The 15,476-nt window shown below is 50.8% G+C and overlaps 1 protein-coding gene across 3 annotated transcripts in view; it reads left to right on the forward strand.

Moving 5' to 3' along the window:
* MICU1 (mitochondrial calcium uptake 1) overlaps positions 1 to 15,476 on the forward strand; it is a 197,896-nt gene that overhangs the window by 162,316 nt on the left and 20,104 nt on the right. For all 3 annotated transcript variants that reach the window (XM_064145034.1, XM_064145036.1, XM_064145035.1), the window contains one exon: positions 4,085 to 4,222. In XM_064145034.1, coding sequence (XP_064001104.1) covers positions 4,085 to 4,222 — 138 coding nt within the window. The remainder of the gene's footprint in view (positions 1 to 4,084; positions 4,223 to 15,476) is intronic.

Here is a 15,476-nt window from a genome sequence, read left to right on the forward strand (position 1 = left end):
GGAGTGTGTCTAGAGAAGAGCCACAAGGATGCTCAGAGGGCTGAAGCAGCTCTGCTATGAGAACAGACTGAAAGAGTTGGGGCATTGGAGTCTGGAGAAGAGGAAGCTTTCAGGTGACCTTCTTGTAGCCTTCCAGGATCTGAAGGGGGCCTACAAAAAGCTGGGGAGGGACTTTTTAGGTTCTCATGGAGTGCCAGCACTAGGGGGAATGGAGCAAAGCTGGAGGTGGGGAGATTCAGACTGGCTGTGAGGAGGAAGTTGTTCATCCTGAGAGTGGTGAGAGGCTGGAATGGGTTTCCCAGGGAGGTGGTTGAGGCCCCATGGCTGGAGGTGTTTAAGGCCAGGCTGGCTGAGGCTGTGTGCAGCCTGCTCTAGGGTAGGGTGTCCCTGGGCATGGCAGGGGGATTTGAACTACATGATCCTTGTAGTCCTTTCCAACCCTGACTGATTCTATGACTAAATGATCTCCAGAGGTATCTTCCAGCCCCCACCATTCTGTGATTCCTCATTTTACTGTTGTTTCTCATGGTCCCAGTCTGCAGTGTCGTTTGTGATGCCCTATCTCTATGCTTAAGGAATACCCAGAGGAGTTCCTCCTGTCCATGCCAGATGGCTTCTTAGCCATCCAAACTGCTTCATTTCCCGCAGTGAGCTGTGCAGCTGGTGGTGGCAGGAGGAGTGATGAAAGACAACCAGTGCCTGTGTTTAAGAAGTTGCAGCTTGTTTGGATTTTGTTAATGGAGCTGTTTCTCCTGATGGTATCTCTGTGTTGCCTGGATGCTTCTCTGAAGCTGCTATTTGATTTCCCGCTGGAGGAGGTGGATGAGTTAGTGGGGGGGGGTGGGGGGAAGTAGTGCAGTCTGAAAGCAGAGTGATTTTGGATCTGTTGTTTCATGGTGGATCCCTGTACTGCATTACTATAAGGTTATGCAGTTATGGGGGTGTGGAAGCAGAGGGAATGGGCTCTGTGTTTGCTTCCCACTCCCCTCGTGCGATGAAGCCTCTCCTCCATGTGTCGAGGAGAAGAGAGCAGATTGATTTATCTGGCCAGAAAGCCAAGGTGGGAGGAAGCTTACTCACATTTCAGGGTTGTGAAGATGTTCCTTCTGTCTGAGGAAGGTTTTCTGGGGGGTAGGGGTATACAGCACATGTTTAAGATGATGGGTGGCCTTTCAAATCATAGAATGGTTGGCACTGGAAGGGACCTTTGGAGATCGAGTCCAATCTGCCTGCCAAAGCAGGATCACCCAGAGCAGGTCACACAGGAACATTTCCATGTGGGATTTGAAGGTCTCCAGAGAAGGAAACTCCACAACCTCTGAGGTCATCCTGCTCTAGTGCTCAGTCACCCTCACGGTAAAGAGGCTTCTCCTCGTGTTGAGGTGGAACCTCCTGTGTTCTAGTTCGTATTCATTGCCACTTGTCCTAGTGCAGGGCACTATTAAAAGCATCCTGACTGCTGCTTCTTGACACACACCCTTCAGATAGTTATAAACATTAAGATCTCCTTTCAGGCTGCTCTTCTCCACACTGAACAGCCCCAGGTTTCTCAGACTTTCTTTATCAGACAGATGTTCCAGTCCCTTCATCATCCTTGTAGCCTCTGTTGGACACTTTCTAGTATATCCCTGTCTGTCTTGAACTGGGGAGCCCAGAATTGGACACAGTATTCTTCCCCTATACTCAGCACTGCTCAGGCCACACCTTGAGTACTGTGTCCAGTTCTGGGCCACTCAACTCAAGAGAGGTATTGAGGTGCTGGAAGGTGTCCAGAGAAGGGCAAAGAAGCTGGTGAGGGGCCTGGAGCACAGCCCTGTGAGGAGAGGCTGAGGGAGCTGGGGGTGTTTGACCTGGAGAAGAGGCTCAGGGCTGACCTCATTGCTGTCTCCAACTCCCTGTAGGGAGGCTGTAGCCAGGTGGGGTTGGTCTCTTCTGCCAGACAAGCAGCAAGAGAACAAGGGGACAGAGTCTCAAGTTGTGCCAGGGGAGGTCTAGGCTGGCTGTTAGGAGGAAGTTGTTGTCAGAGAGAGTGATTGGCATTGGAATGGGCTGCCCAGGGAGGTGGTGGAGTCACCATCCCTGGAGGTGTTTAAAAATGAGTAAATGCAGCACTTAGGGACATGGTTTAGTGGGCCTGGTGGTGGTGTTGGGCAGAAGATTGGCCTTGATCATCTTAGAAGTCTTTTCCAACCTTGCAGATTCTGTAGTTCTTACCCTCCTATACTTCTTGCCATACTTTCTCCCCTTCTTAGCCCACTTTTGATTTCCTTGCACATCATCTTGGCTTTTAGTTCGTTCCCAACACAGTGATTCTATTTAGGCTGATTTCTTCAGCACCTCAGGCAGCCTGGCTCGTAGGAGGCACAGCAGAGCACGCTCTGCTTCCTTCCTTACTCTATCCTTACCCATGCCTGCATGCAGAAGCCGCTGCTGGCACCAAGTGGCTGCTGGTGGAAGCTGCTTCAGCAGCGTTGCACTCACCGACCATCTCTGGTGTGTGCACAGCCACTCAGGATGCCATTCGGAGTGGGGTACGAGCCTCCTGTTCCCTCTCCAGTTTCCCCACCAGTGCTCCATCCTGCGCTGGTGACACCAGTGGGGCAGTCGCCTTGGCCATGCTTCTCCTTTCTGTGAGATACAGGAAAGGGGAAAAAAGGCTGTGGGAATTTTTCTTGCTTGTAATAAATCTGCATGTGCCCTGCCCTGCATCCCATCCTTGTGGGCTTTGGGTTGTTTCTTTTACCCTCCCCCGAAGGACAAGAGACAGAACCTCCACAGTAACAGCAAATGCATGAAGACAAAGGATTGTGGTTGCCCCAGGAAGAAGGTTGTTGTTCCTGCTTTTTCAGATGCTTGGGAGATCTTAATTCTCTTCATTGACTCTGTCAGGAGGAAAAAGCACTGGGGGCTTTTCACCCTTCTTCATCTCCAAGTAGAGACAAAGCGTGAGCTGTGCTCAATTGGCTGTGTTTAGGTTTTTATTGCTTAGAATCAAGCAGATAGGAAGAGACCTCCAAGATCATCCACTCCAACCTAGCACCCAGCCCTGGCCAATCAACCAGACCATGGCACTAAGTGCCTCAGCCAGGCTTTGCTTCAACACCTCCAGGCACAGCAACTCCACCACCTCCCTGGGCAGCCCATTCCAATGCCAATCACTCTCTCTGACAACTTCCTCCTGACATCCAGCCTACACCTCCCTTGGCACATCTTGAGACTGTCCCCCCTTCTTCTGTTGCTGGTTGTCTGGCAGAAGAGACCAACCCCACCTGGCTACAGCCTCCCTTCAGGTACTTGTAGACTTGTGGAGATTTTAGCTTGGTTCCAAGCTAAGATAATCATCTTCTCATTCCAAGACCAGCTGTACAAATGCTGTCTCCTTGCAAGATAAAACTAGGAGGGTGAGATGTGAGGACTTCTTGCAGAGGTCCCCATGGCAGGGGGATTGGAACTAGATGATCCTTGTGGTCCCTTCCAACCCTGACTGATTCTATGATTCTAGGTTGCCAAAGCAGCGGCACGTGAGGAAACATGGAAACAGTCTTGGGGGAACCAAATGAGCTCGGGTTGTATAGCCTGCAGAAGAGGATGCTCAGGGCTGACCCCATTGCTGTCTACAACTACCTGAAGGGAGGCTGTAGCCAGGTGGGGTTGGTCTCTTCTGCCAGGCAAGCAGCAACAGAACAAGGGGACACAGTCTCAAGTTGTGCCAGGGGAGGTGTAGGCTGGATGTTAGGAGGAAGTTGTTGGCAGAGAGAGTGATTGGCATTGGAATGGGCTGCCCAGGGAGGTGGTGGAGGCACTGTCCCTTGAGATCTTCAAGCAAAACCTGGCTGAGGCACTTAGTGCCATGGTCTAGTTGACTGGATAGGGCTGGGTGCTAGGTTGGACTGGATGATCTTGGAGGTCTCTTCCAACCTGCTTGATTCTATGATTCTATGAAATGCTTGACGATTTCTTCTTCATGAGTATTTCCTGCAATGCTCATTTCTTATTGCAGGGCCTTTTTATGCTCTGCCACTGGATGGAGCTTTCTGCTGTGTGATCTTGTTCTCACCTCCCTCTTGTTTCTCCCCTCTTGCAGTTTGAGCGGCATGACCCGGTGGAGGGACGCATCACGGAGCGGCAGTTCGGCAGCATGCTGCTGGCCTACAGCGGGGTGCAGTCCAAGAAGCTCACTGTCATGCTGAAGCAGCTCAAGAAGCACTTCCAAGATGGGGAGGTCAGTGCAATGGGTGGCAGAGTTGGGTAGTTGGGGTAAAGGCAGCCATGCTGCGCTGTGCTAACAAACAAACATTTGTTTGCCACCCTCTGAAGAAGACTGTGCAGATGGCTGCCCGGAGAGGTGGTGGAGTCCCCATCCCTGAGGGTGCTCAAAAAAATACATAGGCATGGCACTTGGGGCCATAGGTTAATGGCCTTGGTGGTGTTGGGTTGACAATTGGACTTAGAGTCATAGAATCAGTCAGGGTTGGAAGGGACCACAAGGATCAGCCAGTTCCAACCGCCTTGCCATGGGCAGGGACACCCTACCCTAGAGCAGCCTGCCCACAGCCTCATCCAGCCTGGCCTTAAACACCTCCAGCCATGGGGCCTCAACCACCTCCCTGGGAAACCCATTCCAGCCTCTCACCACTGTCATGCTCAACAACTTCCTCCTCACAGCCACTCTCAGTCTCCCCACCTCCAGCTTTGCTCCATTCCCCCTAGTCCTGGCACTCCCTCACAGCCTCAAAAATCGCCCCCCAGCTTTTTTGGAGGCCTCCTTCAGATCCTGGAAGGCCACAAGAAGGTCACCTGGGAGCCTCCTCTTCTGCAAGCTCAACAGCCCCAACTCTTTCAGTCTGTCCTCACAGCAGAGCTGTTCCAGCCCTCTGAGCATCCTCGTGGCCCTTCTCTGGACACACTCCAGCATCTCCACATCCCTCTTGGAATAGGGCCTCCAGAATTGGATGCAGTACTCCAGGTGCAGACTTGATCTTGGAGATGTTTTGCAGCCTAAACCATTCTATGATTGTAAGATAAATACTTCCCCAGCAGCAGGGAGATGGAAGAGATGGGAGTGCAGTGATCCATCCTGGTCAGGGTGTTGCCTTTTCCCTATTAACATAGATGCTGTAATTTCCAAAAGGTAAATCCACTGAACAACAGCCCTGGGCCTGCAGCCAGGATAAACATGGAAGACATATTTCTGGTTGCTGGCTCAACCTTGGATTAATTAGCTGCTGCAGTTGGGCAGTTTATTATTTAGTTAGCAACTTAAATGACAAGTTATTTAACTTGCTTATGATTTAGAGAGAAACAAGGGTGCAGACCCTGCACTTAGTAATTTAGTGAGAGTCCTTGACATGATGCACCTGCTCAGAAAGGCTATGTTTGGGTCAGGTAAAACAAATGTGAGCTTCTGAGTTAATTCAGTGTTAGACTTTGTTAGCTTCCTCTATAAGGATGGGTTGTTCTTTTATCAACTCAGTTTTAAACAAGGGGTTTGACAAAATGAGAGTGGGTGGAAAGTCTTTGGCTGCCTTTTGGGTTGGTCTGACTGATTTAGAGCCACTTTCCCCTAACAGAAAGTGGCATTGCAGAATTAGTCTTTATTTCTTAACTGGTTTAGAGGTAGACTGTGTTATAAAACACCACTCTTGGCCAGACTCCAGTACTTTTTTGTTCCTTTGTTGCCTTAACTGGTGTCAAAAATAATGCAGGAGTCTTCAGTTTCTGTGAAGCCACTCAGTGTCTTTTTTTCCACCTGTTTTCTCCCTCTTTCACTGGTGCTGGAGGGGAATTTGGGTGTGCTGAAGGAAATAATAGATCTGTTAGCTGTAAATAATACCAAACAGTTAAAAATAAGAGGAAACCAGAAGTGAGCCAAGAGTTAGAATCATAGAATCAGTCGGGGTTGGAAGGGACCACAAGGATCAGCCAGTTCCAAACCCCCTGCCATGCCCAGGGACACCCTACCCTAGAGCAGGCTGCACACAGCCTCATCCAGCCTGGCCTTAAACTCTTCCAGCCATGGGGCCTCAACCACCTCCCTGGGAAACCCATTCCAGCCTCTCACCACTCTCAGGATGAACAACTTCCTCCTCACAGCCAGTCTGAATCTCCCCACCTCCAGCTTTGCTCCATTCCCCCTAGTCCTGGCCCTCCCTGACAGCCTCAAAAGTCCCTCCCCAGCTTTTTTGGGGGCCCCCTTCAGATCCTGGAAGGCCACAAGAAGGTCACCTGGGAGCCTCCTCTTCTCCAGACTCAACAGCCCCAACTCTTTCAGTCTGTCCTCACAGCAGAGCTGCTCCAGCCCTCTCAGCATCCTCGTGGCCCTTCTCTGGACACACTCCAGCATCTCCACATCCCTCTTGGAATAGGGCCTCCAGAATTGGATGCAGTACTCCAGGTGCAGACTTGATCTTGGAGATGTTTTGCAGCCTAAACCATTCTATGATTGTAAGATAAATCCTTCCCCAGCAGCAGGGAGATGGAAGAGATGGGAGTGCAGTGATCCATCCTGGTCAGGGTGTTGCCTTTTCCCTATTAACATGGATGCTGTAATTTCCAAAAGGTAAATCCACCTCCAGCTTTGCTCCATTCCCCCTAGTTCTGGCACTCCCTCACAGCCTAAAAAGTCCCTCCCCAGCTTTTTTTGAGGTCCCCTTCAGATCCTGGAGGCCCTGCTGGCCTCACTTCTCAGGTTGTGCAGGTTCTTCTGTGCACGCTTCTGCAGGTTGTGGTACCTGCAGCTTGGGGTGCTGGAAGGAGCAGGGGTTTTGCAGCCCCCCATGTTTTGTAGGAAAACAGGCTCAATACTTAATAGCCTGCTATTCATAGATGGTGTCAGTGTGTCACTGGAGCTGAGACGCAGAGAGAGACTTTTCATAAGGGTGTATGGCAACAGGGACAAGGGGGAATGGTTTGGAGCTGAGGGAGAGGAGGTTTAGAGTGCATCTTAGGAAGAAATTATCAGTGCAAGGGTGGTAAGACTAAAAGCAATTGCCCAGGGAGGCTGTGAATGCCTCTTCCCTGGGGATGTTTAAGGCCAGGCTGGATGAGGCCTTGAGCCAAAATGTGTAGTTGAGGGGCATCCTTGTACATGGTAAGGAAGTTGGAGTAGATGATATCTGAGGTCACTTCCAACCCAAACCATTCATAGTTGGAAATGTCACTTCTCAAGCACGTGAATAAAACCATGGGTATTTTCAAGGTTATACTGATTTTATTTGACCTTTGAGTGAGATGCTGCTTGTCCAATACCTCCCCTTCAGTTTTAACAGGAATCATTTGATTTCTCATGAAAAAAAAATACTGAACTGTGATGTGTATCTAACAGAAAAGATCAACTCTGGTTTAGTGCTCCCAAACTCTTGATTCTCTTGCTGTTACTTGGGTTTATAGATGTGTTGCTGTCTTGCTTAGAGAGAGATGTGCTGCTTAGAGAGATATGTGTTGCTTAGAGATATGTGTTGCTGTCTACAACTACTTGAAGGGAGGCTGTAGCCAGGTAGGAGTTGGTCTCCTCTCCCAGTGCTTTGAGCTGCAGCTCTGAACCCTTCCCACTCTCTTGCTCTTCCACCAGAAGATAGCAGGTAGATAGCAGCTGAACATGAGTCAGTAGTGTGCCCAGGTGGCCAAGAGAGCCAGTGGCATCCTGGCCTGGTGCAGGAATAGTGGCCAACAGGACAAGGGAGGTTACTCTGCCCCTGTACTCAGCACTGGTGTCTACGACTCTCTGAAGGGAGGGGTTGGTCTCTTCTGCCAGGCAAGCAGCAACAGAAGAAGGGGACACAGTCTCAAGTTGTGCCAGGGGAGGTCTAGGCTGGATGTCAGAAGGAAGTTCTTGCCAGAGAGAGTGATTGGCATTGGAATGGGCTGCCCAGGGAGGTGGTGGAGTCAGCGTTCCTGGAGGTGTTCAAGCAAAGCCTGGCTGAGGCACTTAGTGCCATGGTCTGGTTGATTGGACAGAGCTGGGTGCTAGGTTGGAGTGGATGATCTTGGAGGTCTCTTCCAACCAGGTTGATTCTATGATTCTATATGTATGTATTATTGAGTAGTGTCTGAGTGTGCGAGGAATTAGGCAGGGGAAGTTATTTTGGCAGCTTCCTTACAGCAGATGTTTTCTTCCTTCCACGTCTAAGCCAAGACCCTGGTGTCTGGTGCAGAGGAAGAACTTTTTCGTTTTACCTTATTCTTTATCCCTAGATCAGCCAGATTGTGTTTCTATTTAGAGACAACTGGATGCAGAGCAAAGCTTGCTTTATTTATTCCAAGGACTTTCAAGGAGAGAAACTGGGGAATAGCACACATACACACAATGACATTTGGAAGAAACAGGATTATAGAATCATAGAATCAAGCAGGTGGGAAGAGACCTCCAAGCTCAGCCAGTCCAACCTAGCACCCAACCCTGTCCAGTCAACCAGACCATGGCACTAAGTGCCTCAGCCAGGCTTTGCTTCAACATCATCAGGGATGGCGACTCCACCACCTGGTGGGAAACACAGGATTCCTTAGAGCTGGGGCAGTGAAGCATTCCAAACCCTAAAGCAAAATGTCCTTTCTGTTAGCAATTACAAGATATTTAATGGTTTAAGAAGCTGTAAAGAAAGCAAGAGGAGCCAGCTGCCTTGCACCAGAGGCAGATAAGCCTTTTGGCAGCCAGGACAGTTCATTCTGGCAGTTAATTCTGGCAGTTAATTCTTCTGCAGAGCTGGAGAAATAAGGTACTGAAATCTTCCACTTCATCAGGTTTCAGCTCATGGAGAATCCAGCCTGCTTGCCCAACTTTACATTGTCTTTTATACCAGATGATATTTTCTTGAGAATTCATGGTGTTCTTTTTATTCTTGGGTGCTTTGGCAGACTGTATCCCTGTGGATTTGTCGTCTGCAGCACTTTGTAAAAGCCAACCAGTGACAAACCAAGGGGACACAGCCTCAAGCTGTGCCAGGGAGGTTTAGGCTAGATGTTAGGAAGTTCTTTGCAGAAAGAGTGATTTGCCATTGGAATGGGCTGCCCAGGGAGGTGGTGGAGTCTCCATCCCTGGAAGTGTTTAAAAAGAGATTGGATGTGCCACTTGGTGCCATAGTTTAATTGATTAGATGGTGCTGGGTGATAGAATCAGAATCAGGCAGGGTTAGAAGGCACCACAAGGATGATCCTAGTTCCAACCCCCCTGCCATGTTCAGGGACACCCTACCCTAGAGCAGGCTGCACACAGCCTCATCCAGCCTGGCCTTAAACACCTCCAGCCATGGGGCCTCAACCACCTTCCTGGGCAACCCATTCCAGCCTCTCACCACTCTCATGCTCAACAACCTCCTCCTCTCAGACAGTCTCAATCTCCCCAACTCCAGCTTTGCTCCACTCCTCCGAGTCCTGGCACTCCCTGACAGCCTAAAAAGTCCCTCCCCAGCTTTTTTGGAGGCCCCCTTCAGATCCTGGATGGCCACAAGAATGTCACCTCAGAGCCTCCTCTTCTGCAGACTGCACAGCCCCAACTTCTTCAGTCTGTCCTCACAGCAGAGCTGCTCCAGCCCTCTGGGCATCCTCCTGGCCCTTCTCTGGACACACTCCAGCATCTCCACATCCCTCTTGGAACAGGAGCTCCAGAACTGGATGCAGTACTCCAGGTGGGGTCTCAGCAAAGCACAGTAGAGGGGGAGAATCACCTCCCTGGCCCTGCTGGCCACACTTCTGCTGATGCAGCCCAGGCTCTGCTTGGCTTTCTGGGCTGCAAGTGCACACTCCTGGCTCATGTTGAGCTTCTCACCCAGCTGCACCCCCAAGTCCCTCTCCTCAGGGTTGCTCTCCAGCCACTCCCTGCCCAGCCTGCATTTGTGCTTGACATTGCCTCCACCCAGCTGCAGGACCTTGCCCTTGGTCTTGTTGAAGCTCCTGAGGCTGGCTTGCGCCCACCTCTGCAGCCTGTCCAGGTCCCTCTGGATGGATCCCTGCCCTCCAGCCTGTCTGCTGCACCACACAGCTTGGTGTCATCAGCAGGCTTGCTTAGGGTGCACTCAATGCCTCTGTCCATGGCACCCACAAAGATGTTGAACAAGACTGGTCCCAGGACTGATCCCTGAGGGACTCTGCTTGTTACTGGCCTCCCCTTGGCCATGGAGCCATTGACAGCCACTCTTTGGGTGTGGCCATCAAGCCAAATTTGACTTGATGATCTCAAAGGTCTTTTCCAACCTGTTTAATTCTGTCATTCTATAAATACACTTAGATGCTTTTATTGGACCACCTTGGTGCAGCTGTGTAGTTCAACTCATAGAATGATAGAATGGTTTGGGGTTGGAAGGGACCTTAAAGATCATCTGGTTACAACACTCCTGTCATGTGCAGTGAGACCAAAGAATTGCTCAAGGCCTCATCCAACCTGGCCTTGAACACCTGCAGGGAGGCAGCATCCATGATCTCTCTGGGCAGCCTGTTGCAGTGTCTCACCATCCTCACCATAAAGAATGTCTTATCTCCAGTTCATATCTGTCCTCCCATTTTAATACCATTCCCTCTCATTCTATCACTACAAGCCTTTGTAAAAAGTTCCTCCTGAGCTTTCTTGTAGGCCTTCATGCCTTTAGAAACAACCCCACCATGACCCAAATCATGTTAAATGCCTTTTGAGCTTTCTGGAGAGCTTCCTGGGGGATGCACCTGCGAAGCTGTCATTTTAAATGAATTGGCTACTTAAGCTAGAGAACCTTCTCCCACTTGAAACTGCAGAAGCTCAACACTGTTGTTGCTGCTTTCTCTTTGCAATCCAGACATCTGCAGGGCAAGCAGCTGCTTTCAAGCTCTGCTTTACTCTCACCCTGTAAAAAGGGAGTGGAGCTGCTACTCTCCACTGTTCTCCCTTCAGCAACCTGGTGTCACCCTCTACTCTGCCCTGCTGAGACCCTGTCTTGAATACTGTGTTCAGTTTTGGGCTGCCCAGTTGAAGAGGGACAGGAATCTGGTGGAGAGGGTCCAGCAGAGAGCTGTCAAGGTGATTAGGGAACTGGAGGACATGGCTTATGAAGAGAGGCTGAGGGACCTGGGGCTGTTTAGTCTGGAGAAGAGAAGACATAGAGGGGATTTGATAAGGGTTTGTAAGTATCTGAGGGCTGGCCAGGAGAGGGGACAAGGCTCTGCTCACTGCTCCCTGGGATAGTACAAGGAGCAATGGGTGTAAGCTGCAGCACAGGAGGTTCTGCCTCAACACAAGGGGGAACTTCTTGACTGTAAGGGTCACAGAGCACTGGAAGAGGCTCCCCAGAGAGGTTGTGAGGTCTTATTCTCTGGAGCCTTTCAAGGCCTGTCTGGATGTGTTTCTGTGTGCTCTGTGTTAGATAGCATTGTCCTGCTCTGGCAGGGGGTTGGACTCTGTAATCTCTTTGGGTCCCTTCCAACCTCTAACATCCTGTGAGCCTGTGATTAAAGCCACCCAGCCACTTCATTTATCCTGCTGTGCTTTCCAGTCACTGAACACCTTGCAGTGCCAAAGGAGTTTATGATGAAAACATGGTTTGCAGGAAGAATTCTTTCCCCCCAGATCCCTTCTCTTCATGCTTCACCAGCCTGCTTTTATAGCAGGAAGGTATCATGGTCTGTGCTCTTTACTAACTTACTCTACACCAAAAGCACCAGGGGCTGGGCCTTGCTATTGCTTCCTGAAGGAAGTGAGAGGGAAATTATTTTGATAGTGACAGTGGGAGTGGAGTGGAAGTAACTCTACCAAACCCACCTGACTTGGGTGGTTTGGCTCTACTAAACCCACCTGGCAGGTTTACCTGGGAAATGCTTTAGGTTATGAGCTGTGAAAGCTGCCAAATGTCTTCATTGATTCTGCACAAAGCAACCCTGCAAGCCTCCAAAACGATAAAGCTCTGCTACTTTGCTCTGGTGAGACCTCACCTGAAGTGCTGCATCCAGCTCTGGAGCCCTCAACACAGGAAGGACATGGAACTGATGGAGCAAGTCCAGAGGACCACAAAGATGACTGAGGGGAGCTGGAACACCTCTCGTATGAGGACGGGCTGAGGGAGCTGGGGTTGTTCAGCCTGGAGAAGAGAAGGCTCCAGAGAGACCTAATATCAGCCTTCCAGTGCTTGAAGGGGACCTACAGGGAAGCTTCAGAGGGACTGTTTACAAATGACTATAGTGATAGGACAAGGGAATCATGGAGAGGGGGAATTATATGTGGCCAAGTCAGGAACTATAAGACTAGAATTGTTTTATTTTCCTGATTAAAGTCTGCCCCCAAACTATATACAAAACTAGTTCAGGTTTATTTACAGATTCTAATTTGAGCAGGAGTTCTTCAAAGGGATGTTAGGGACAAATTTAGAGATGTAGGAAGTCAGGAAATTGCAAAGGCTAAGTTACAAACACAGCTTTACCCCATTATCAGTCAGGCTGAGCAGAGAATTAAGGCAACAGCAGGCTTTACTCACAGAGGTGAGGCAGGTATTCAGTGATGATCCCTTGCTGGATTTCTCTGTGGCTTGGCTGCCTCCTGATGCTGTAAGCTCCTGAGGGACCTGGGGTTGTTTAGCCTGGAGAAGAGGAGGCTCAGGGGTGACCTCATTGCTGTTCATAACTTTAGGGCCATTTAAAGTTTGGGAGTGGGGGGAATGGGTGACATGGAACAGCCATAGTTTGACAACCTGTTTTCTGTGCTGAAGTTAAAGGAGCTTCCTCTTCTCAAAAGATTCATAAGTTTTAATAACCTGTGGAAGAACATGCAGGTTATTTATTAGCCCAGCTTTGCTTTTATCAGAAAGAGGCTGAGGGAGCTGGGGTTGTTTAGCCTGGTTGGACTTGGTGATCCTGAAGGTCTTTTCAACTCGAATGTTTCTGTGGTTCTGTGACCTCATTGCTGGCTACAGCTCCCTGAAGGGAGGCTGCGGCCAGGTGGGGTTGGTCTCTTCTGCCAGGCAAGCAGCAACAGAAGAAGGGGACACAGTCTCAAGTGGTGCCAGGGGAAGTTTAGGCTGGATATTAGGAGGAAGTTGTTGCCAGAGAGAGTGATTGGCATTGGAATGGGCTGCCCAGGGAGGTGGTGGAGTCACTGGACCTGGAGGTGTTGAAGCAAAGCCTGGCTGAGGCACTTAGTGCCATGGTCTGGTTGGTTGGACAGGGCTGGGTGCTAGGTTGGACTCAATGAGCTGGGAGGTCTCTTCCAGCCTGGCCACACTGTTCCTGATGCAGGCCAGGATGCCATTGGCTCTCCTGCCCACCTGGGCACACTGCTGCCTCATCTTCAGCTGCTATCTACCAGCACCCCCAGCTCCCTCTCTGCCTGGCTGCTCTCAGCCACTCTGTCCCCAGCCTGTAGTGCTGCTTGGGATTGTTGTGGCCAAAGTGCAGAACCCTGCACTTGGCCTTATTCAATCTTATCCTCTTGGCCTCTGCCCACCCATCGAGCCTGTCCAGGTCCCTCTGCAGGGCTCTCCTACCCTCCAGCAGCTCCACACCTGCTCCTAGCTTGCTGTCATCTGCAAACTTACTGATGCTGGACTCAATCCCCTGCTCCAGATCATCACTAAAGACATTGAGCAGGACTGTGCCCAGCACTGATCCCTGGGGCACACCACTCGTGACAGCTGCCAACTGGATGTGGCACCATTCACCACCACTCTCTGGGCCCAGGGCCTCAGCCAGTTCTTGACCCATACCAGAGTGAAGTGGAGAGAACCACACAAAGGCAGGGACGGTGTAAGACTGAGAGCCATGTAAAAGGGTAGGAGCTGTCCAAAAGCAGGGATGGTCCCAAACGGGCATTCTGTCACAGCAGGAACCTGTCCCCTCGGGAGCTCTGTCAAGGCAGGAACCCCCTTGCACCTTCTCCCTTGCTCTGTTTATGCTGTTCTAGATGAAGTGTCCATTTGCCATTTATACTGGGTGCAAAACCCAGCCAACCTCCAGCCTGACACCAGCCTGGGCTTCCCCACGGGTCAGTGCACGTGTGGAAAGGCACCTTTTGCTGTTCCCCCTCCAAGCCTGCAGGGTGTGGGGGGAGGGGAAGCAGTTTTCTCACCACCTTCTCCTCCCCATTCAAACCCTCGGTGGCCAGGGGAGGAGAAAGGAATTTGGAGTGCTCCGGAACAGAAGGGCAATGGTTCGAAAGGAGAGAGAAGCAGACTTAGATTGGAGGTCAGGAACAAGTTCTGCACCATGAGGGTGGTGCAACACTGCAGCAGGTTGTCCAGCAAGGCAGCTGAGGCCCCATCCTTGGAGATACTTAAGGATAGGCTCAACAAGGCTCTGAGCAACCTGATCTAATGGAGGATGTCCCTGCTGACTGCAGTGGGGTTAGATTAGGTGACCTGGATGATCCTGCAAACATGACCTATGAGGAGCAACTGAGGGAACTGGGCTTGTTTAGTCTGGAGAAGAGGAGGCTGAGAGGGGACCTTATTGCCCTCTACAGCTACCTACAAGGAGGCTGGAGCTGGTCTCTTCTCCCAAGTTACTAATGATAGGTCAAGAGGAAATGGCCTCAAGTTGCATCAGGGGAGGTTTAGGTTGGCTGTTGGGAGGAAGTTGTTTCCTGAGCAGGTGGTCAGGCACTGGAACAGGCTGCCCAGGGAGGTGGTGGAGTCACCATCCTTGGAGGTGTTTCAAAGGAGAGTGGATGTGGTGCTTGAGGCTATGGTTTGGTGATGAAGGCTGCTGGGATGAAAGTTGGACTGGCTGATGCTGGTGGTGCTTTCCAAGCAGAGTGATTCATGGTGATGAGATGTGCTGAGGGCTTTGGTTTGCTCAAGGACTTGTCAGTGTGAAACTAATGATTGGACTGGATGAGCTCGAAGGTCTTTTCCAATCTGGGAGATTCTGTGAAGGTGGCAGTCTCTAGGGTTCTGTGAAGGTGGCAGTCTCTAGGGTTCTGTGAAGGTGGCAGTCTCTGGGGTTCTGTGAAGGTGGCAGTCTCTAGGGTTCTGTGAAGGTGGCAGTCTCTGGGGTTCTGTGAAGGTGGCAGTCTCTAGGATTCTGTGAAGGTGGCAGTCTCTGGGGTTCTGTGAAGGTGGCAGTCTCTAGGGTTCTGTGAAGGTGGCAGTCTCTAGGGTTCTGTGAAGGTGGCAGTCTCTAGGGTTCTGTGAAGGTGGCAGTCTCTAGGGTTCTGTGAAGGTGGCAGTCTCTGGGGTTCTGTGAAGGTGGCAGTCTCTAGGGTTCTGTGAAGGTGGCAGTCTCTAGGGTTCTGTGAAGGTGGCAGTCTCTGGGGTTCGGTGAAGGTGGCAGTCTCTAGGGTTCTGTGAAGGTGGCAGTCTCTAGGGTTCTGTGAAGGTGGCAGTCTCTGGGGTTCTGTGAAGGTGGCAGTCTCTAGGGTTCTGTGAAGGTGGCAGTCTCTGGGGTTCTGTGAAGGTGGCAGTCTCTAGGGTTCTGTGAAGGTGGCAGTCTCTAGGGTTCTGTGAAGGTGGCAGTCTCTAGGGTTCTGTGAAGGTGGCAGTCTCTGGGGTTCTGTGAAGGTGGCAGTCTCTGGGGTTCTGTGAAGGTGG

The sequence above is a fragment of the Pogoniulus pusillus genome, chromosome 6, assembly GCF_015220805.1.
Source record: "Pogoniulus pusillus isolate bPogPus1 chromosome 6, bPogPus1.pri, whole genome shotgun sequence".
NCBI classification, from domain to species: domain Eukaryota; kingdom Metazoa; phylum Chordata; class Aves; order Piciformes; family Lybiidae; genus Pogoniulus; species Pogoniulus pusillus.